The sequence below is a fragment of the Dipodomys spectabilis genome, unplaced genomic scaffold, assembly GCF_019054845.1.
Source record: "Dipodomys spectabilis isolate Male_0828 unplaced genomic scaffold, ASM1905484v1 ptg000669l, whole genome shotgun sequence".
Classification (NCBI taxonomy): domain Eukaryota; kingdom Metazoa; phylum Chordata; class Mammalia; order Rodentia; family Heteromyidae; genus Dipodomys; species Dipodomys spectabilis.
In genome coordinates, this window is record NW_024871346.1 from 6,704,109 (window position 1) to 6,727,849 (window position 23,741).

At 50.2% G+C, this 23,741-nt stretch overlaps 1 protein-coding gene and 1 long non-coding RNA gene across 2 annotated transcripts; one reads left to right on the plus strand and one right to left on the minus strand.

Moving 5' to 3' along the window:
- The first annotated feature begins 11,370 nt into the window (after window positions 1-11,370).
- Window positions 11,371-21,594, plus strand: LOC122101628. Its single transcript, XR_006146398.1, has 3 exons — window positions 11,371-12,386; window positions 17,701-17,705; window positions 21,584-21,594. It is a non-coding gene; the product is annotated as an uncharacterized LOC122101628 (long non-coding RNA).
- On the minus strand, window positions 12,472-23,613 carry Taf8 (TATA-box binding protein associated factor 8). The gene is made up of 9 exons (XM_042672089.1): window positions 23,518-23,613; window positions 22,300-22,456; window positions 21,267-21,365; window positions 20,735-20,797; window positions 20,024-20,148; window positions 19,068-19,215; window positions 17,125-17,267; window positions 12,971-13,110; window positions 12,472-12,720 (listed from the first exon to the last, which is right to left on the minus strand). The coding sequence occupies exons 1-9, from the start codon at window positions 23,554-23,556 to the stop codon at window positions 12,708-12,710; spliced, it is 927 nt and encodes a 308-aa protein (XP_042528023.1). The 5' UTR covers window positions 23,557-23,613; the 3' UTR covers window positions 12,472-12,707.
- Between the last annotated feature and the right edge of the window lie 128 nt (window positions 23,614-23,741).

Genomic DNA, 23,741 nt, shown 5'->3' on the forward strand with positions numbered 1-23,741 from the left:
TTTTTTTGGTTTGTTTTTGTTTTTGCTGGTCGTGGGGCCTGAACTCTGGGTCTGGGCGCTGTCCTTAAGCTCTTTAGCTCAAGGCTAGCGCTCTACCACTTGAGCCACAGCGTCACTACCAACCTTTTCTGCTTATGTGGTGCTGAGGAATCAAACCCAGGGCCTCATGCATGCAAAGCAAGCGCTCTACCACTGAGCCACCTTCCCAGCCCGAAATGACACGTCTTTAATGCACTCTTGTTTGCAGCTGTGAGACCACAGCAGCTGGATTGATGGCCTTCCCTTTGATGTCAGTACTCAGACCTGCCCTGCCCCACCTTCCCTTCCTCCCCTCAGGTTGCCTGCTGGGCCACATCAGCTGTTACTAAAGGTGCCCGCTGCACCCGCAGCCTGCTCTTCTCATCACAGCAGCCGGGTCTAGTGCTGCCCTTGTCCTCTTATGGCCTCTTGGCCATTTCGAGTGTCCCTTAGCCAGCCCTTGTGGCTCATACCTCTAATCCTAGCTACTCAGGAGACCAAGATTTGAGGATCATGGCTCGAAGCAAGCCTGGGCAGGGAAGTCTGGAAGACTCATTGTCAATTAACCACCAGAAAACCGGAAGTGTTCCTGTGGCTAAACATGGTAGAGCGCTAGCCTTGAGTGGAAAAGGCTCTGGGACAACACCCAGGCTGTGAGTTCAAGTCTGATAGCCAACAAAAATAAAATATCCCTTGACATTGACTTTAGCCTGATTTCTCCAGGTTGGGGGTGGGGGTGGGAGGGGGGTGGGGAATGAACAGACAACTTGGTGATGGGTGGCTGTGGTCTGGGTAGCCCCGTGTGTGCAAAGCCAGAATAACCAGCAGGTGGCGCTCTGCTCTGGAGTGCCTGAACTAGGCCTGGTGGGTGGAGTTTAGATTCAGACTTCATTCATTGGCAGTTGTGGCTAAGTGCTTCTCTGGCACTGGGAGTCTGGGAGGGGGGGAGAGGGGTGTCATTCCCAGAGCTCTGGAGGGCAGGGGGAGGGGAGGGTCTGGGGGAGCAGGGCAGAGAATATGCTTTTCAAACAGGTTCCCCCGGGCGAATGCAGTCCTGAGGAGACGCTGGGAGTGGCTGTTAATCACCCCACGCCCTGCGCAGACAATGTCACTCCCAGCAGCCGGGGAGGACACCCGAGTCCTCACAGGACAAGGGACTTGGACAGGCCACAATGAAAAGCCAAATGGCGCCCCGTGTTGTGTCCTCTGCCTCCAGGGCAGTGTGGCTGGTGGGTGTGGCAGAGGGCAGAGAGGTGGACAGTAGCCTGGGATCAGCTGGGCGGGGGTCACAGGGTCAGCGTCAGCCAGGGAGTGACTCCTTGTGTGTCCACAGTGCTCAGAGCTGATGAAGCTTCTATGTAATTCAGGGCTCATAATGGCCCTCAGCATCCAGGTGGGGAACACCTGCTGTCCCCCAGAGCCCGCAGGACTGAAGTTCTGTCTGTCTGACTCTCTCTCATACATACACACCCCTCTAGTGTCCAGGAGTGCTGTGTGGCTGCCATCTCTCCCTATCCTCAGGACAACTCTGAAGGGCATGGTGGCCCAGAGCCCTGCCCGCCTCACCCCATCCCCCGCTTCTCCACACAGGTGCATCTCACAGGGGCCCGGAGCGCTGAGAGACTTCCTGCACACAGACCCGTCTCCCCCAAGCCTCTCTCACTGCTTGCTTAGTGCCAGGTGCTGTCCTGAGCACTTGACATATCTTATTTCTCCTGACACCCCCCAGGAGGTGGTCATGTGTGTTGCCAACAGGCTAAGCCATTCCGTGACGGCCTGGGTGCAAACATCAGTGAAGATGTGAGAGGGGCTGGAGCGTTGGGTGGGGGACGGGAGCGGGTTCACATCCTTGAAGTGTCTGATCCCAGGCTAGTTCTGGGGGAGATCACAGGGCCGAGTTCTGAAGGGATCCCTTTCCGTGACTGTACATCTCCTATCCCTCCCCCAACACCCCGAGCATTATGTACATAGGGAGGCCAAGGCAGGAGTCCTCCCTGAGTACTTAGCCCAGGCTTCTTACTCAGCCTGGCCAAGCCAGCCTCTGTGAGATCAGGAGGGCTGAGAGAGGCAAAGCACTTGGAGGTTTTCCTGAGTTTCCAGGACATTCTAACCCGTGTTCACACAGCATGGCTAGAGGTGTTTCTGTGCCCTGGCAGGTGCAGGCCTTACCAGGGAAAATCACCTGACAGTCAACTGTATCCCTTTACCACCTTGTGCCTATGTCTGGGGGAGTCAGGAGAGGTGCAGGAACTCTGGGCTACTGTCCAGCCAAACACCACGGAACCACAGGAGCAAAATCAAGAACAGCCTAGTCTGAGACAGGGGTGTTCCTGGGGTTAGGGAGCATGATGCTCAGATCCCAGGATGATAGAGAAGGTATCTTCAAATCTCACTCACACCCTGATGACTCCCAGATAACCTAGCCAACTGCTGACTCAGAAGTGCCACTGAGTCTTTTATTTATTTTTTTGTTTTTCAATACTAGGACTTAAACTCAGGGCCAGAGCCATTTCCCTCAGCTTTTTTTTTTCTTTTCTACTCAAGGCTGGAGCTCTACCACTTGAGCTACAGCTACACTTCTGGCTTTTTGTGGACTTTTCTGCCTGTGCTAGCTTCAAACTGTAATCCTCATTCTCAGACTCCTGAGTATCTAGGATTGCAGATGTGAACTTTTGTGCCTGGCTAGGACATGTGTCCTTTCTGGCCTTTGTTGCTGTTCATGGACACTGACCTCCTATGGGAGCACTTGGTGATTTAGGACAAAATGTATCTGGCCTGGGGAAGGTAGGGAAAGAAAACTGCTTGCTCTGGATTGTCAGGAAAGGGTGACGGAGGGAGGAGACAGCTTCTGGCCCTGCAGAGGGGCGGTGCAGGTCAGGGGGCAGTGGGGTGAGTTGTATGGTTTATTTTTCCTCATGAGAACACTAGGTTTCAGACGTGATTCCCTTCTCACACATGCTCACTGGACAATTCCTGACGTGGGAGGCCCAGTGCAGGCCAGGTCCTCCAGGAGGGACAGATAAGAAACCTGAGGCTCCTCAAAGATGTTTGGTTAAAGGAGAGCACTGTTAAAGTTCTGTTGAACAGTGTTAGAGCCCTGTTGAGTGCGGTTAGATCACAGTTAAAGTCAAGGATAAGTGACCCTTATCACAAATGTAAGCACTTCTTTTCATGTTTGTTTTTCCTTTAAATAATCCTTTAAATAATTCTTTTAAATAATGTAAAATGTTGGGGCCATTGAACTAACTCCCTAATCCACAGTTGTTAGGCCTTTCCCTGATGTCCTAGTTGCCTTGAGCAAGGGACTGTCAGCCCAGCAGCTGATGGACTGCCCTCGTGCCAGTGCTGGCTACGCTTTGAAGACTCAACAGATGCCTGAGGAAGCTACACAGCAACCAGGGCTGCTTGCTGCTGAAGCACAGATGGAGCTCCTCAGGACAAAGTCCTAGCCACAACTGTGTCAAATGGCCTGTGCCAGACTTTTCTTCACAAGCATCAGATGACACTATGGGCATTTTCTTTCAGGACAGGAGTACTTCTCCTGGTGGCCCAGCGGGCTGTTATTGGTGTAAACACAAACCTTCATTTGCATGGGTGCCCGCTATGGGTGGGGCAAACTTCCTCACTACATCTCTTTCTGACTACAGAAGAAGGCTAACTTTTCTAGGCAGCAGCCAGGACATACTCTATTGTGCTGCAACTTTAAGCCCAATAAATGGGTTCTCTCATGTGGTCCTTTTTTTTTCCGTACTTTTGATCTCTATAATTAGTGGAGCTTAGAAGATAGCAGAGGTAGAGGCAGAGGCAGCCACTGCCCCAGAAACCTAGCAGTGATAGCTTGTAATGAGAAGGCAGTTGAAGAATTCCAGAGTGTGGCAGGGCAGAAATGACAGGGAGCAGTGGCTGTAGACAATGAGGGATGACTAAAGTAGAAAGAAAGCAAAGGAGGACCAAGAGCCAAAGCTGAAGAGAGATGAAAGCTATGAAGAGCCAGAGAAGAGACACTGTAGGCCCTGGATGCTGGAAGAGGTCCAGAGACCTGCTAGGCCTTCAGGAAAGGGGACTGAGGGCCTCATACATGGTAGGTCCAAGAGCAGTAATACCTGTCACTGGAGAGCTGAGGGTCCCTCTCCTGAGGCCTGTGACAGTTCTAACACTAGCAGGGGCCACCTGCTGTTGCTTGCTATCATCTGCTACCTCCTCCCACTGCTGCTGGAAGCTGAGGGTTGCCATAGCTGCCAGGAGCCAGGGTAACTGGTGGTTAAATCCCAAGAGAGTCAGCATCAAGCTGGTCTATAGCCACAAGCCAGAGGTGTCTAAGCCCTGGAGCAATAGGCTGCTCACTCTCAGCGTCTGGAGCTGAGAGCCTCTGGGTCTGAGCGCAGCCCCTAGGCCTCAGGCATTCAAAGGCATTAGGACTGCCAGCACTGCAAGAGCTTCTCCCCATCTAGTCACGTTCCTACTTGTGTAGCGCAAAAGAACCAAGGCTGCTGATGGGTAACACAGGGCCGTGGAGAAAGCTGTGCCGAACAGCTCGGCTGTCCATAGCAGGGTTGAGGCCTGGGCCCTTGTATTTCAAAATCACACCATGGGAAAGTACACCTCAGCCATCATCACAAACTGCCAAAGAACGCTACTCCAAAATACCGAAATACCATTTCTCGCTGATCAGATTGGCAAAAGGTGAAAGCACATGGTGTTGGCTGTCGTGTGGGAAAACAGGCTCCCCCTCGTGGAACAAGGAAGACTGAATTGATGTAATCCTTGCAGAAGGCAACTGACAGTAGCTGCCGCCTTAGTCCATTTGGGTGTGGGTGGTGTGGGTGTGTGGGTGTGCATGCACACACGAACTATTTGAGAAGTAATAGTTCCCATAGCCCTCTCCAAGTCAAGTTCACACCCAAGTTCACCAGTGCGTGTGGCACTGGACTTGAACTCAGGGCAATGAGCTCATGCTTAGCTTTATTCATTCACTCATCTGAGTCCACGGGACTCATTTTCAGTAAACTACAGAAACAGGCAGAAGTAGAGCTGTGACACAAGTGGTAGAGCAATAGCCTTGGACAAGCTCCAGTACTGGCACACGAATGTTTGTGCACACCTGTGCATGTGCACACACACACACACAATATTGTGGAAACCACAATATTCTGTTTGCTAGCTTTCAGACTGGCAAAGTTCCACAGATCCCAGGACACAAGGAAGCGCTACTCGGTATATGTGACTTGGTGCTGACTCGAAGAACTGGAGGGCCTCTCTCGGCCCATATCTAGCTGATGACATCTGCACAAGCTACATTAATTCCATGCAGGAAATAAGTGAAGGCTGAGAACCAACTCTGTGTCCATCCCTGGGGACGGTGAATAAGAGGACAGGAACTGCATGTAACATCGTGCAGCCATGAGACAGAGAAGCTCTTTATTGCTGACCAGCAAGAAGCAAGCACAGCACCTTATACAATGCCATGGCATACAAATACAAGCATGGAGCTGGGCGCCAGTGGCTCACGCCTGTAATCCTAGCTACTCAGGAGGCTGAGATCTGAGGATCTCGGTTCAAAGCCAGCCCGGGCAGGAAAGTCCGTGAAACTCTTATCTCCAATAAACCACCAGAAAACTGGAAGTAGCCCTGTAGCTCAAGTGGTAGAGCGCTAGCCTTGAGCTGAAGAGCTGAGGGACAGCGCTCAGACCCAGAGTTCAAGCCCCATGACCGACTAAAAAAAAAAATACAAGCATGGGCTGGGAAGGTGATTCAGTGGTAGAGTGCATGCCTAGCATGCATGAAGCCCTGTGTTTGATTCCTCAGTACCACATACACAGAAAAAGCTGGAAGTGGAGCCGTGGCTCAAGTGGTAGAGTGCTAGCCTTGAGCAAAAGAAGCTCAGGGACAGCGCACAGGCCCTGAGTTCAAGCCCCAGAACTGGAAAAACAAAAACAAAAAACTAGCATACAAGCATAAGTTGGGCACCAGTGGCTCATACCTGTAATCATAGCTTACTCAGGAGGCTGCGATCTGAGGATGTGGAGCCAGTAAAGTCTACAAGACTCTTGTCTCCAATTAACTACCAGAAAAAAAAAAGGCAGAAGTAGAGCCATGGCTCAAAGTGGTAGAGCACTAAACTTGAGCACAAAAGCTCAGGGACAGCACCCAGGCCTTGAGTTCAAACCCCATGATTGGCGCACACACACACAAAAGCATAAATAAATACAAATATTTATAATTTGATGCTGAACACAAAGGACCCTACAGATAAAACATACTAGTAATCTCCAGGGATGAGGCCCAAGAACTTGAGAACCAATAAGGCGGGGGGGGGGGGGGGGGGCACACTGATCTCTCATTTACACCTTTTTCTGTCTTTTAGATTTTTACACTGTGTACATATATTATCTATTCAAAATAAACACTTTTTTGACAAAGAAGTGAATAAAAAGCCATAAAGTAGAGGGGAAGCCAGTGGTAAGCACCAAGCGTGGGGTGGGGGTAAAGGTGATACCTTCATTTTGTTTCCGGGGGTGAGATGGTCCATGGAAAGTCTTTACCCTCGGGCCAGCTGCTCCCCCCTTGCAGCTGGGCAGCAAAGGTTGATGTTCAGAGAATTAGGCACTTGTTTCGGCAGGAGCCTGGGGAAAACAGAAGATTGTCAAACCTGCTATCAGTGGCTGAGGAAAAATTGTGAGTGAATGTATAGTAAAGAGTCAAAGAGCAGGGCGCCGGTAGCTCACGCCTGTAATCCTAGCTACTCAGGAGGCTGAGATTTGAGGATCATGGTTCAAAGCCAGCCTGGGCAGCAAAGACTCTTATCTCCAATAAACCACTAGAAAACCGGAAGTGGTGCTGTGGCTCAAGAGGTAGAGAGCTTGCCTTGAGCTGAAGAGCACAGGGACAGCGCCCAAGCCTAGAGTTCAAGCCCCACGACTGACAGAAAAAAAAAAGTCAAAGAGCTGAGTGCCGGTGGCTTACGCCTGTAATCCTAGCTACTCAGGAGGCTGAGATCTGAGAATCTTGGGTCAAAGCCAACCTAGGAAGGAATATACATGAGACTCTTTTTTTTGGGGGGGGGTGTCCGGTTGTGGGGCCTCAACTCTGGGCCTGGGTGCTGTCCCTCAGCTCTTTAGCTCAAGGCTAGCACTCTACCACTTGAGCCACAGCACCACTTCCGGCTTTTTTCGTTTTGCTTATGTGGTGTTGAGGAATCGAACCCAGGGCCTCAGGCATGCAAGGCAAGTGCTCTACCACTGAGCCACCTTCCCAGCCCTACACGAGACTCTTATCTCCAATTAACCACCAGAAAACTGGAAATGCTACTCACCTTGAGCTGAAAAGCATCTAGGCCCCAAGTTCAAGCCCCACGACCGACCAAAATAAAAAGACTCATAGATTACAATTTTGGGGTCTACTGTGGCTAATCACAAGGCTCTGACAGTTCTTCTTGTACCCCCAAAACTACTGCTAAGGGTCTCTGAGGTTCTTGACCATCTGCTCACAAGCTCAATGGTAGCTTCTAGAGACCCCCAGCCTGCCTGGTAAAAGAATGTAGAGTTCAAAACCTGAAGCCAGGTGACCTCCACAGGAAAGACTGACCAGGAAAAATCATGGCAGTGACCACCAGCTCGTCACCCCTTTTCTGGAGCAATCCTGACTCAGAGCTGGCAGCAACACCCTAAACCCTACCTAGCTGGGTACAATCTGAGGACCAGGGGCACTGGGAGCTCTCCATCTTTACAAAGCTCTCTCTGGCCTCGCTCCAGTAACACCAGACTGGCCTGGAGCCGGAGGGACCAGGAACAGGCCCAGTCCTCTGTCTGACTGGCAAGGATAGAGCCCCACCCTCCTGCCCTCCCTCCTCCGCCTCTGCTTACTCAGCTCTTCCAGCCTCTTGGCTGCAGCCCACGCCAGGCTCTGCAGGGCTCTGGCTGCAGGACTGCAGGCCAGCCCGCTATGACAGCTGCCTCCCTGTCATGTAGTCTGACCGGGTTCCTGTGTGTTGGTCTGTCTCCCTGACTACCACAGCTGCCTCCCTGGGGAAGGGCAGCATCCCGGTGTTCTGGGCTTGGGTTTCCTGCCTCCGCCTTGGGCTTAGGCTATGACAGGTAGCTCTCTGGGACCAAGCTCCCCAGTTTCAGGGCAACTGGTTATCCCATTGATGAGTCATGATTGGCAAATGCCAACCTGTGTGTGTGTGTATGTGTGTGTGAGTGTGTGTGAACTATTTGAGAACTAATAGCTCCCATAGCCCCCTCCAAGTCAAGCCCACACTCAAGTTCACCGTTGTCCCTCCCTTGGCACCCATCTCCCTCTGAGCCCATCAAGCCAAGAGACTCTGAGCATGGCGGTGGTCCCCGACCCCCCAGACCTCATCCACCAGTCTCCTCTTGGAGAAACACACTACCTGGTTCGTCTCCCAGCATGCATTTCTGCAACAGCCTCTAGAACAACATAGCCCTAACTCTCATAATGCCTCTCCTCCCTGAGGGTTCCAGAAATGTCAGCTACTAGCGCAGGCTTGACACTGACCTTGTGGTTTTCCTGTACTTTGTCCTCATCTGTGGAGGGGATTCCTTTACTAAACCTGCCTCAAGTTCCCCACATGCACTACCACCTTCCTTTCAGGGCCCTAAAGTTGCCATTTGACATTCCACGTCTCTTGGGAGCTGTCAGGCTCCACTCAGATGCTAAGGCTCGTCCCCTGTAACCCAGCTTCCGCATCAGCACCCCAGTAGCAAAAGCTCAATGATGCTAGGTGCCCAAGTCTCACGACTGTAATCCTAGCTACTCAGGAGGCTGAGATCTGAAGATCATGGTTCAAAGCCAGCCTGGGCAGGAAAGTCCATGAGACTCATCTCCAATTAACCACCAGAAAACCAGAAGTGGCTCTGTGGCTCAAGGATAGAGTGCTTGCCTTGAGCTGAAGAGCTCAGGGACAGCACCCAGGTCCTGAGTTCAAGATCCACAATCCACAAACAAACAACTATTGATGTAATGACCTAGGTGGGTCAAATTAATTATGTGAATGGAAAAAAACTGAAAACATTTATGTACTTTATGATTTCATTTATATGATATTCTTTAAATACAATTCCAGAGCTGGAGAGCAAAGTAGCAACTGGTAAGAGTTAGGGATGAGAAAGAAGAGAGACTTGGATATGATTCTAAAGAGAAAGCCTAGCTGGACACCAGTGCCTCACACCTATAATCCTAGCTACTCAGGAGGCTGACATTTGAGGATCATGGTTTAAAGCCAACCTAGGCAGGAAGGTCTGTGAGATTCTTCACCAAAAAGCTGGAAGTGGAGCTGTGGCTCAAGTGGCAGAGCACAAAAGCTCAGGGGTAGCAGCTAGGCCCTGAGTTCAAGCCCCAGGAGAGAGAAAGCCTAAGGGTTGGATGTGTGGCTCATCCAGAGCATCTGACTACTAAGTAAAACTGTTATGTGTATTGCGATGTAGTTACAGGAATCTGTGTACGTACACACACACACACACACACACACACACACACACACACAGAGTGAATGAGCTTGGGGGATTGTGCGCGTGCTTTGGTGTTTTACCATTTATGAAGACCCTGTCACGGGGAGGCTGGATGACAGGCGCACAGCCCCTCTGTACAACTTTCTGAAACATCCCGTGAAGCTGTAATTTTCTCAAAAGTAAAACTTAAAGATCAGAGCTGCAAAATGATACATTTGTCAATTAAGCAATGTGAAACTGGGATTTGCTTAAAAAAAAAAAAAACCTGCAAGAGTGTAAGATGTAGCTAAGCGTCTGTAGAGCATCTGTTCCTACTTGCTCACACCTGCTCACAGGCTCGGTATGCACAAAGCCTGCAGCCCCAGTTCCACCCCAGCACAAGAAAAGGAGAAAATATGAAAACTACTCCAGGAAGAAGTAAAGGGAAAAATGAGAGAAATCAGTGACACAGAACTGACAAGCTGTCACGTGTTGAAGCAGGCTGAGATATATGGAATGGGTTTGCATACCTGCCAATTTTGTGTTTGATAATTTGCATACTTGCCAATTTTGTGTTTGATAATTTCCAATATAAAAGTACCCAGAAGCCAGGGGCTGGTGGCTCACGCCTGTAAGCCTAGCTACTCAGAAGGCTAAGACCTGAGGATCATGGTTCAAAGCCAGCCAGGACAGGAAAGTCCATGAGACTCTTATTGCCAATGAACCACCAGGAAACTGGAAGTGGAGTGTGGCTCAAGTGGAAGAGCACTAGCCTTAAAGTGAGGAACAGCGCCTAGGCCCAGAGTTCAAGTCCCACAACTGACAGAAAAAAAAAAAAGCTCCCAGAGTATAGTTCAACAGAAGGGCTGAAGGTACTTAATCTACAGGTAGCTTTACATGTTGCAATAATTTTGAACACAAAGTTTATTTACAAAGCTTTTTATTATGAATTTGTATTATGGGTCTCTCGCAAATCACACTTGTAATCTACTTCTGTTGACTGCTTCTTACCTGCAAGAATCCCCCGTTTTAAAAAAATAGAAATTTATAAATATATACAGAGACTCAGAAGCCTTCACTACAACAACAGCAGTTGTGTCAGCCTTTCACGTCGTGTGTGTGTGTGTGTGTGTGTGTGTGTGTGTGTGTCTCTCTCATCTGGAACACAATCACAGCGCAGCCTTGCTTCCCAGCCCCAATGCGGCACCGCACCTGACGGGTGCTGGCGTTGGCTGGGGCAACTTCCCCCAGAGGCAGTGGGAGAGCAGGCTGAGCCCCGTCATGGCTGGGGCTGGATTCCATCTGACTGGACCACAGACCCCCAAGAACAATCACGAACTTGGACAAAAGTCTAGTCTACCTGCTTTCAACTCTAACTTTCAGGTCACAATGAGCTCCTGTTTGGTCCAGAGCTGGGAAATCCAGTTTTGTCATGGTCTTCTGCTAGTCCGTTCCTGACAAGCAGTTCCTTCCTTTGAGACAAAGCCACTGAGGGCCCCGAACATCAGCAAGACCACAGGATCCAGGAGCCTACCACCATGCAGTTTCTTCTACACGATCCAAATTCACCATGGGAATAGAGGAGTAAGAGATGGCTTTCCAGGGGGGGTAGAAGTTAAATACGGACCTTCAAATTCCAGCCCAAGAAGCTGAAGGCATGACTCAGTGGTAGAGCACCTACCTAGCAAGCTCAAGGTCCTGAGTTCATATCCTTACTTTAAAAAAAAAAGCTGGGCGCTCGTGGCTCACGCCCACAATCCTAGCTACTCAGGAGGTTGAGATCTGAAGATCGTGATTCAAAGCCAGCTCAGGCAGGAAAGTCTGTGAGACTCTTATCTCCAATGAATCACCAGAAAACTGGAAGTACTGCTGTGGCTCAAGGGGTAGAGCACTAAACCTTGAGGAAAAAAAAGAGCTCAGGAGCAACACCCAGACCCTGAGTTCAAGCCCCATGACTGACAAAAAATAAAATCAAATTCAATTCTAGTTCAGGAAGCACTGTGTCTGGCCTCTGCCAGTTTCCAGGGGCCACTGGCACTTGCCTTCCTTGGTTTTGCGCTGTCATAAACGTCTTCCTTCCCATCCTGCCAAAAGAGAGCAGCTTGCCCAGCACTTTCCCTAAAAATTTGTTTCCTCGTTTTGCTGGGTTCCTCAAGGAAGAGGCTGCCTCTCAGAGGAGGTGACGAGGCTGAACAGATTCAGATCTGCTTCTCAAGGAGACACCTTGGCTTGGCCCACTGAGCCCACGCAGACAGGGACTGCGGCCTTCCATCCATCCTGGCCTCCAGTACACTGGCGGGGTCCTCAACTTTCACCATCAAGGCCAAGTCCAGCTCCCAGCTCCCCCTACTCCATGTCCTTTTTCACCACTTCAAATCCAGGGCTCCTCAAGTCACAGCATAACATAACCCCCACTCCTGGCTCCTTGCCTGGGTGGGGCAGGTCACAGTGCCCAGCAGGCGACAGATGATGAATCTCACAGTGGCCCTGCTTTGAGCTTTTATCCACTGCTGGCCAGACAATCAGTGAGGCCCTGACACTTCATTGTCCTGCACATTAATGCATCTGCTCACGACGCTCCCTGACTTCCGCCAGCTGCCCATGCAAGCATCCAACATGATCCAGAGGAGAAATCAGAAGGAGGTTCTGGGTTGATCAATGATTTGTGAGCTAATGAGGGGACCTGTGACACCAAACACACTGGGCCAAGACCATGGGAAAACAAGCAAAGTGGCAAAGAATGCTTCCTTTTCTTGCCGCCTCTCTTGCTCTTCAGGGCTGCAAAGAAATCAAGTCCTGTGATAAAAATGGTGTCTCTAGTAGCCCTGTACCTGGGCATGCAGCAGCATGGCCTGGTTAAGAAAATGTCATTTGTACTGTCATTTCTTCCTCAGAACAAACATCCAGAAGAAAAAAAAAGTGTGTGTGTACACACACACACACTTTTTTGTTTTTTTTTTTGGGGGGGGAAGGAAGCATGCTGGTACTAAGGCTTGAACTCAAGGCCCGGGTGTTGTCCCTTAGCTTTTTCACTCAATGTTGGTGCTCTATCACTTGAGCCACAGCTCCACTTCCAAAACAGGTCATGTGAACAGAAGCTTTGCTATAAAATCATGCTGGACCACACCCTGCAGCCTCAGCTTGACCACACGGAGGTCCCCTCTCCTCTTCCCTCCGGTGGCTTTTCCTCTCGCAGGAGGGTGGAGTCTGCAGCCCTCCCAGGCCAGCTTCTTTTGCTGCTCACGAGAGGGACCTAGAAAGAAAAGAAGCACGGAGGCTGCCTGTTGGCCCCTGCTGGCTCTCGTGGGAGAGGCAGCCCCAGGCTGCTAGGGGGCCATCCCTGGACTGCACAACACTTCGATGTACCCAACAATACGATATGGAGAGGCATGGCTCCACTGAGCCCATTCTCTCCAGCCATCACCCAGGGGTGAGGCCTCTTTCCTGCCAAGGAACACACAGGCTGCATGGGGGCGGGCGCTGGACCCTGGCCTCCAACTCACTTCTTCCTGCGGATCTTGGGCTTCTTCACGGGCCGCAGATAGGGGTTATCAATGATGCTCTCCTCCCCGTTCCGGCCTCCTGCCAAGGAGGGGTTCTGCTGCAGGACAGAAGTGTTCTCCTTCTCAGCTCCAGAATCGTCCTTTGAGCAAAAGCCGAAATAAAGCAAAACACCAGTAGCATAAGGCAAGAGATCATGCTCATAGGAACTACCATCCATGTCTCATTCATTGAAATTGGAAGCCACCTTCTTTCCAGTTTTTTTTTTCCTCCACCCTAGATGTCACGAGGCCCAGGCAATGACTACAAGTAGCAGCGGGAAGCTGGGACTATTGGCTTTGACAAAGGGAAGCACATGGCAGAGTGCTCAGGCGCTTGGGCAGGCGAGACATGCAGACTTAGAAAGATGCAGACTGGGGAGGGACAGAGACAAATGAATCCCAGTCCAATGGCGAGAAAAAGAATGACCAGAGAGACAAATCACATGCAGAAGGCATTTCCTAGACCCAAGCTGACAAAGCCACAGTGGCTCTCTAATATCTAGTACTTGCAGCAAGGTAGCAACTATCATGCTCCTGAGAAATGCAATGGGGCAGAACAGAGCCTGCAGGTACCAATGTGTCATCTGTGATCCGGGTTCTGGTGGGGTTGTGTTGTTGTTTTTTTTTGTTTTTTTTGTTTGCTTTTGGTCAGTCATGGGGCCTGAACTCTGGGCCTGAGCACTGTCCCTCAGATCTTCAACTCAAGGCTAGCACTCTACCACTTGATCCACAGCGCCACGTCTGGCTTTTTCTGCTTATGTGGTGCTGGGGAATCGAACCCAGGGCCTCATGCATGCAAGGCAAGCACTCTACCACTGAACCACCTTTCCAGACCCTCTGTTGTTGTTAATGTTTCTGTTTTCAGGAAAATGTGATTTTGAAGAAATATTTACATTCAATTGGTATGATCCCAATCATTTTTTTAAAAGTCACACAACTGTGGATCGACACAGAAGAAAGGTAATGGGTTGAAAATCTAAAAATTGTCCCAGCAGTCTGAGTGTTTGGTTCTTCTACTCTTATATATTCTGTTTTCCTGTTCTTTAAGATAAGCAGCAAGCTAGGCGCCAGTGGTCCTAGCTACTCCGAAGACTGAGATCTGAAGGTCAAGATTTGAAGCCAGCCTAGACAGGAAAACCTGTGAGACTCTTATACAACAGCAGCAGCAGCAGCAGCAGGAAGCAGCACCAGTTGGTGGAGAATCAAACCAAAAAAAAAAAAAATCTAGCAGTCTTGACTGAGGCTGGTCTGGTGGCGCCCCCTAGAGGCATGCCAAGGTTTCTATGAGGGACAAATCAGAAATTCTCTTTCTGCAACTGGAGGCAAAGGAGGGCACACTTCCCCCAGCCAGGGGCAAACCCTGTCCTTCATCAGGATGCCACGGTCAGCTGGCACCAAATGAAAGGCAGGATCCCCACAAGGGATAGCTGGCAAGGGTGCAGACACCTGCCTCCAGATTGCTGGAGAAAACACATTTTCCCAGGGTGCATTGTGTGCTCGGCCTGTCCACCAAGTTTGTCCTCTGCACAGCACCATTGCCCCACAGGACCTGGGTGCTTGCCCCGTCCCAGTGGGACAAGACCTGGAACCATTCTGGGCCTTCTGGTGCCCCTCTTCAAAATGAAGGCCAAGACCAATCTGGCTTGTGCCAGGTCAGGTGCCAGGCCACAAGCCAGCCTTCCTCAAATTCTTACTGGCTTTATGGAATAGCATCTACCTCCTCCTTTATAATGCTACTTCTCTATGGTCCACTTCCTGTCTCCAAGGTGACTTCAAGGTCATTTCCAGGAGGCCTAAAGCTCCTTCTGAGTCAAAGATGGGAGAATACTGAGACTGCCGCCAACTGGTTCCATGGATGCCACAAAAGTTCAATGCTCAGCCGGGTGCTGGTGGCTCACGCCTGTAATCCTAGCTACTCAGGAGGCTAGATCTGAGGATCACTTTTCAATGTCCGCCCAGGAAAATCTGTGAGACTCATCTCCAATGAACCACCAGAAAACTGGAAGTGGCGCTGTGGCTCAAGTAGTAGAGCTGAGGAGCTGGGGGACAGCCCAGGCCCAGAGCTCAAGCCTCACGACTGACCAAAAAAAAAGCATCAAACAGTAAGTTTGAGTCCTGGCTTCAGGAAAAAAAAAAAAAAAAACTAAAACATCCAACTGATCAAGAGATTTGCAGAAAAGATGGTGGCAGAGGGCCTGGGAGGAATTCCTTGGGCCTGCACAGGCTGGACTTAGATGGAGTCCACCAGTGCCAACAAACCTATTCGGTCTCGTGGCTTAGAGAGACTGCCAGACCAGCAACTCCAATCTGTCTCTTCATCGCTCTCCTGCTCTCGTGAGTTCAGCCAGCTGCTCATTCAGCACCTCCACTCTGGCATCAGCTTCTCTAGGCATTCCTAACGTGCCTCAGGGTCTCCAGGGCCTGACCAGCTCTTCTCTGGCCCCTGCGTCAATCTTGGGTGATGGCAGTGCCATTGTTCCAATACCACTGAACTCTGCAGTCCTTCCTGCTTTCCCTTCTGCCCACCACTACAGTCTGGCAGGCTATCAGCAGCATCTAGCCAGTTCCACCACCATTTCTTGCCTAGATTTCCTCTCCATTCTCCCTCTCAGGTCCACTCCCTTGAATCAGTGATGCTTTCACAAGCTCAGAAATGTCTAACCTCACCCAGCTCTGAAAGCAGTCGACAAGGCCTTGATCCCTGATCCTCAGTCCCCCTGCCCAGACACTTCCCAGATATGCACATGCGCCACCCCTATCCCCACCCCGATTCCTCCAGTTTCTGCTCAGATTCAGCCCTCAGCACTGGCTTTAAACCCAAACCTGCATCCTCCCCCTGGACCTAACCTCTGGTTCTATGCATAACAATGGCATGTTATGTTTATTTCCTCTCTCCCACTGCCAAACACAAGTTCCTAAAAGGCAGAGGTTTGTTTTGTATTTGTCACAGTTTTATCCCAAGCAGCCAGAACAGCACTGATTTTTGGGTGCTAAATAAATGCTTGTGGAATAATTTGTCATTTTCCCTAAGAGTACAAGTTTAGATATTTGGATTGCCTGCATCAGGCAGACAGTTCAGATGTAGAATAAAATTTGACTGTACACTAATTTAACATGAATCATTCCTTCATGTTCAAGTACATGGAGAAACTACAATTAGGCTCAAAAGAAGTACAGCCTGGCAACAGTCCTTGAGAGGTACTGTTATCAACACTAAAAGCATAATTTAAAGCCTCATTTAATCCACTGTAATGGTATCTGTCATTGCCAGAGGCAGAAAACCACCTAAATGTCCACAGGGGACTAATTATGACATCTACACAGTGGAATATTACGAAGCAGCGAAGAAGGTAAGAAGGTGCTCAGCATACCGGGGTGGAGTGATTACCAAGATGTGTACAGTGAAAGAGGAAAGGGCAGCAGAGCTCTTTTGGTGATTTGCTGTTCCAGTTTAAAACAACCAAAAGAGTGCTGTGTCCAGAGGGACCCATGAGAGAGAGACTTGAGACAGCGGCTCTGTGAAGGAAAGGGAAGACAGGGCACAGTATAAGGGGAACCTGGCGCCACCTGCCCCTTGGTGAATTATGAAGCATACAATTATACTTCTGAATTATGAAGCGTTCAATTATACTTTCTGCCCCTGCCCCTGCAAATAGCATTACTGAGTTGGAAGGGCTGTCTCTGTACTGTTGTAAGAATCTTTGGCTTTGAAGGTTCCCCTGTCCCATGTAGGCTGATACTCTATTTTATTCCTACTTGCGCTGATGCATGTTCAGTGGTTTGTGAGTCAATCAAGCCACACATCTGTTAATCCAGGCACAACTGCGATTTGAAGCTGGGTCAGTCTGGCTCCAAGAGGCGGGGCCTCCCACTTTTTACAGTGCCTCTCAGAATTCAGGGGTCCACAGGCAGCCGTGGTTCACATCCAGTGGACTTACCTCATGCTCTGACCTAGCCCGTCAGGGGATGGCTCTTCCTGGGCCATCATGAAAGCATCTAATGCCTGGCATCTAACATCCAGCCAGGGACCAGGGTTACCGAATGTCCAGTTCCTAGAGGGAGGGCAGAGGGGATGAGCTTTCAGGTACTCCAGGGCAGGCAGAGCGGGGACCCACCGTGTTGACGTGAAGAGCCAGATTCTCTGTGTCTGTCTGCTCATCCTGCTCGGAGGAGTCGGTCTCTTCCATCTGCTGCATCTCCAGCTCGGAGGGGAGGAGGGCGGTCAGGTAGGGGATGGTGAAAGGCCTGGCCGCGATCACTGGGTGGGAGAGAGGTGTGATTCCATGTCACAGAGTCCCCGCAGCTGCCTGAAGCCTCAGGACCATCAGCGAGTGGCACCCAGAGACAACACGGACTTCCTTTCACCATGGTTCAGGGCCAGACTGTGGCTTTACCTGTGCCTGTCATCCTCGCTCCCTCCACGTGACACGGCAGGAAGCAGAGGTGCAGAGGGCAAAGGGGAAATAACAGAGACTGGCCTCGGGGGAAATAGCAGAGTGAGACTCCAACTCAGGCAAGCAGACATCAGTGCCCCTTTTAGTCAGTACAACTGAACTCAGATGAATGGGAGATACAGAAGCCCAGTGGGGCACTGGTTTTGGGATCTTCTGCCTCAAGCCTCATTTCTCCAACAGGGATACTGATATTTCCAGCCCAAAGGACTTAGGTCCACAGACTGAACTTAAAAACAGTGTATGTAGCCAGACGGTGGTGGTTCATACCTGTAATCCTAGCTATTCAGGAGGCTGAGATCACGGTTCAAAGCCAGCCCAGGCAGGAAAGTCTGTAAGACTCTTATCTCCAATAAACCTACTCAGAAAACCGGAAGTGGTGCTGTGGCTCAATTGGTAGAGCACTAGCCTTGAGCTGAAGAGCTGAGGGACAGTTCCCAGGCCCAGAGTTCAAGCCCCATGACCTCAAAAAAAGAGAGAGCTTCAGTTCAGTAAGAATGAGAATAAGAAACCCACGCACGTGTAGTCCCAGCTGCTCAATGGGCTGAGGCAGATCACTTGGGCCCAAAGTTGTTTGAGGCCAAGTCAGAACATAGTAAAGTTCTAATCTCCCTCCCCCTCCTCTCCCTCTGCAGATTATGGGGCTTAAGCTCTCCCTTAGCCTTTTCACTCACTGAAGATGCTCTATCACACTTCCATGAGGCACACTTCCACTTCTGGCTTTTTATTGGTTAACTGGTGTAAAGAGAGTCTCATGAACTTTTCTACCCAGCTGGCTTTGAACCAGGATCCGGTCAGATCTCAGCCTCCTGAGTAGCAAGGATTACAGGTGTGAGCCACCAGTGCCAGGCTCAGACCCAATTTCTAAACAAATAAATATTTAAAATACTATTTTTAACGTGGCCAGGCAGCCAAAAGGAGGTGTGAATGCTACATATTAACCCATGACCTCTAGCTAGCTACTTTATTTCTCTTCTGTTTGGGCCTCAGCTTCCTGCAAAGATTGCTGCCAGGCCCTAACTCCCAGACCCTCTGGAAGACTGAATACCATGACATAAGGAAAACAGGGCGCCAGTATCTGGCACTTGGTGACTCTTGGCCAGTATTTTTCCAGCACTGGGCACCCAACAGACATTTCATAAGGTTTGCTAAATGAACCAACCCCAAACCAATCTCCCTGGTGCCCTCTGAGGTAAGAACCTGAGACCTCTTATGGAAACAAACAACTTGGTTAGCACCACCAAATCCTGCTGCAATGTAGTTATGTAAAAGATGACCTGCGCAAGGGCATCGCGATGGGCAACTGGCCCAGATCCCAGCGTCCCTTTCACCCTGAGCCATCAGATCTGTGGCAGGCTCAGCTACTCTCCAGGAAACCTAAACTCAAAGTCCCTGCAGCAGCCGAGCTCACAAGGCGACAGTTCTGTTTTAGGATCATGGCTCTAGGACAGGAGAAGACCTGGGTAAAGGAGCCAGAAATCTGAAGCCTAAGTGCATCCAGGAGAAAGACAGAAGCTTAGCCAACTCTCCCTACCCAGCTGAGAGAAAGGGAAGATGGTGAGGGTCTCAGGTGGCAAGACAGGGCCTCTGGGGGGAGGGGGGCTTACATGGGAAGGTGCTGACGTCATCCCTGAAAAGGCTCTGGGTCTCCCCCGTCTTGGCCATGAAGCGGGTGAGTGCCCGCTCCACATCTCGCCTCTGAGATGCCGCCTTCTCCCGTAGGACCTGGTAGTCCGACACAGGCTCTCGGTAGGTCTAAAGAGAGGACAGCGAAGACACTAAGGTGAGCCAAAGCAGCTCCGATCCCCTTGGGGCTCTGCCTTATGGTTGCTAGGGCATTCCACCCACTGACGTACAGCCAGGGCCTCGAAAGCGCTGCAGTGTTTATGTGCCTGTAGCAGGGTTCCAACTCTCACTCAGCCTTTTTGCTCATAGTTGGTGCTCTACCCTTTGAGCCACACAGTTTGGCATTTTGCTAGTTGGCTAGATATAAAAGTCTCAATATGTCTGGCTGGGATGACTGTGAACCATGATTTGCAGAGCTCCAGCTCCTATGTAGCTAGGATTACAGGCATGAACCACTGGCCCCAGGCCCAGATGAATTTAAAAGGAGTTATGTGAAATATTATATTATTAGCTTGGGTGCTGGTGGCTCATGCCTATAAACCTACTCAGAAGGCTAAGATCTGAGGTTTGTGGTTCAAAGCCAGCCCAGGTAGGGAAGTCTGTGAGAGGTTTTTTTTTGGTTGTGGGGCTTGAACTCTGGTCTGGGCGCTGTCCCTCAGCTCTTCAGCTCAAGGTTAGCACTCTACCACTTGAGCCACAGTACCACTTCCAGTCTGTGAGACTCATCTCCAATTAGCTATCAGAAAACTGGAAGTAGTGCTGTGGCTCAAATGAGTAGAGTGCTAGCCTTAAGCACAAGAGCTCAGGGACAGCACCCAGGTCCCAAGTTCAAGCCCCATAACAAAAAAAAAAGAATTTTCAGGACACAAGTCTGAGGCTCAGGAGTAACAGACTGCTTTACACCAGGCAGAGTCCCCAGGGCGGCTCCATCACTCACCGGAGTTTTAATGTAGGTATGGGGGTCAGGAAACTCAGGAAAGTGGCTTGGGATGTGTGGCGGGTGGGGCCGGTTCTGTCCTGCGGTGAGGGCTTTGGGAGTCACTGGCTGATTGGTTACTGGAGCTGCAACAGAATCACAGATGGTTACAACAACCTTTTCTCTCTGGACCACAATTTTCTTTTTTTTTTTTTTTTGTCGGTTGTGGGGCTTGAACTCTGGGCCTGGGCGCTGTCCTTCAGCTCTTCAGCTCAAGGCGAGCGCTCTACCACTTGAGCTACAGCGCCACTTCCGGTTTTCTGGTGGTTTATTGGAGATAGGAGTCTCACGGTCTTTCTTGCCCGGGCTGGCTTTGAACCGTGATCCTCAGATCTCAGCCTCCTGAGTAGCTAGGATTACAGGCGTGAGCCACCAGCGCCCGGCCACAATTTTCTAAATAGAAGGTACTTTATACTTCGTTCAATGACATAAGGATCTGAGATGATCACTTCCCCACAATTCCCAGCTCTGCTGAGTAACCCTGCCTGTGACCTTGTGTAACCTTGACTAATATCCCCATATACAATAATCTAGGCTTTTAGGTAGATAGGAAGGTGGCTTCTAGTCAGGGCTGCTATGTAAAAGAGCATGCTGAAGAACAAGAAGTTGGATGGATACTAACATTCTTTTTAAAGGCTAAGGGGGGCGGGGGGGGGCACGTGTGGAACTTACGGGCAGTGATGACCATCCTCTGAGACCGCTTTGCGTAAGCAGGGAGGGTGTCCACATTGAAGCCTAAGAAACAAGCAAACAGGGTTGGGAATGTGGCTTAGTGGTAGAGTAATTGCCTAGCATGCATGAAGTCCTGGGTTCAATTCCTCAGTACCACATAAACAGAAAAAAGCTAAAAGTAACCTTGTAGCTCAAGAGGTAGCGTGCAAGCCTTGAGTAAAAGAAACTCATGGACAGTGCCCAGGCCCTGAGTTCAAGCCCCAGGACTGGAAGAAGATGAAGAAAAAAAAAGAAAGAAAAAGAAGGAAGGAAGGAAGGAAGAAGTTCATGCCCCGGGACTGGAAGAAGAAAAAGAAAGAAAGAGACAGACAGAAAGAGAGAGAGAAAGAAAGAAAGAGAGAAAGAAAGGAAGGAAGGGAGGGAGAGAGAGAAAGAAAGAAAGAGAGAGAGAAGGAGAGGAAAAAAAAAAGAAAACAGACTCCTCCCTCTCTTGGCTAAATGGAAGAAGTGGAAACTGAGGAGAACTACTTACCCATCTCAACCAGTGTGACCACAATATCTGACAGTGTGGGCTGAGTCCTGGCAGTGTGCTCGCAGTAAGACTTGGCACTCCTCCCGATTTCTGAGATGTCTGTGGAGGGATCAAGGGCATAGGGTCTTACTCATAGTTCTCAAAGTTAAAACACACAATGGCCAGCAATTCCATTCAGGGTCTACACCCAAATAAACTGAAAGCAAGGACTCAAGCAGATTCACCCATGTGGGCGGTAGTACTGTCCAAACAGTCAAGAGATGGAGCCTGGACTTTGGTGGCTCAGGCCTGACATCCTAGCCACTTGGGAAGCTGAGATTGGGAGGATCATGGTTCAAGGCTAGCTAGGGAGCTAGGATCAGGTGATTCCTGTCTGTAATCCTAGCTATTTAAGAGGCTGAAATCTGAGGGTTGCCATTTGAAGCTGGCGTAGGCAGGAAAGTCTAAGAGATTCTTTTTTTTTTTTTTTTGGCCAGTCATGGGGCCTCAACTCTGGGCCTGGGCACTGCACTGTCCCTCAGCTCTTCAGCTCAAGGCTAGTGCTTTACCACTCGAGCCATAGCATCATTTCTGGCTTTTTCTGCTTATGTGGTGCTGAGGAATCGAACCCAGGGCCTCATGCATGCAAGGCAAGCACTCTACCACTGAGCCACCTTCCCAGCTCGTCTAAGAGATTCTTATCTCCAATTAACCCCCAAAGAGTTGGAAATGGAGCTGTAGCTCAAATGGTAGAGTGCCAGCCTTGAGTGAAAAAGGTAAGCAAGAGTTTGAGGAACTTTCATGCCCCAGTATGGGTACACACACAAAATAAAACTTCATTATTATACCATTTCACAAACGAGGAATGTGAGATTCAGAAGCTATCAAACAGCAGAGTGATGATTTACACCCAGACTTACTTTATTCTAAGGCCTGTAAGAAATTGCACCATGCTTTCCCCAGTCCCCCTTTCAGTCTTCTCTAAAAGCATGACAACCCAGGGCACTGATGCTGGCAGTGACTCAAAAAAGGCCTAGTGTGTCTTGGTACTCACAGCTCTGCAGCATCTCTGTCAGTGTTTCCACAGATGCTTTCTCTGCACTCTCAAACCCAGCCTCTGTCAGCAAGGAGCTCACAACCACTTGCAAGGTTCTTCTCCGTGCCAGATGGTAGTTATCTGCAGGGTTGGTGGACTGTTTACTTCCTGATCTCTGTGAATCAGCAGCCCATAAAGAGAGAAGACTTTCAACCACAGGACAGGATGTGATCCGGTAGTTCACACACCATCAATGGCAAGCAAAAGCTCTTTAGCTAAATCCTCTTTATAATCACTGTTTAATGTTTTTGACTTTAAGAACCTGGCTGAGTAATAATTGAGCACCCAGAATGCTCTAAACAGACAACCTTTCTGCAGACACAAGCGTTCCAACAGGATATATGGCAGAGTATTTTGGTGGGGTTTCCCACCCCTCCTCACCCCCCCACCCCCCCATCCCCTTCCCACCCCCCCACCCCCCCTCCCGCCACACACACACTTTCTAGGGTAGCAGATTATCAGAATACACAACATGCATGATGGAGTTGAACTAATATATTTACTTTCCAAAGGGGGGGGGGGGGCACAAGATCTCCCTTTCCTCCCATCTTAATATAATTTCATTAACAAGGAATTTTATTCTATTTATTTTTTGGTTGGTCGTGGGGCCTGAACTCTGGGACTGGGTGCTGTCCCTCAGCTCTTCAGCTCAAGGCTAGCTCTCAACCACTTGAGCCATACCACCACTTCCGGCTTTTTTTGCTTATGTGGTGCTAAGGAATTGAACCCAGGGCCTCATGCATGCAAGGCATGCACTCTGCCACTAAACCACCTTCCCAGCCCCTAACAAGGAAATTTAAAACAGTTTACACCACACGATTCCAGGGAAACACAAGCAAAGGTAAGCAGTACCGAAATACAGGGAAGCTAAATATTTTGAAACGGGAATCCCTCCCGACTCTGGCTGACCAATGAGAGGGAAAAAACGTTCTGTTCCAACCAATCAGAAGGTGTTCCGGGTTCCCACCTCCCACCGGAAACGAGCCAATCAAGTCTCGGGTACCTCAACTTAGGAGGCCGCTGCCAAGTCCCTGGGGAATGGGGAGGGGAGGCGTATGGCCACAAGGTCCATTCTGCTCTAGGAGCTCACTGTGGGCCTCGATTCGTGGGTATGAGCTTGTTGCCCAGTCCGTGCCCACACTCCCTCAGTTTTGGTCCTGTGCCTCTAACCCTTACCGTTCCGGAGCCACTGGCTCCGGCCGCCGTGTCGGCCATCTTCCCGTGGCGTAATGTGCGCGAGCGCGGGGCGGATGGGACTTGTAGTCGAGGGGCGGAGCCACTGTGCGATGGGCGGGGGCGTGGTTTGTTGGTTGGTGGGCGGGGCCTGGCGGGGGCGTGGCGGGGGCGCTCAGTCCGCACTGCGTTTCCGAAGCCCAGGGGCGTGGATGACTGGACCTCCG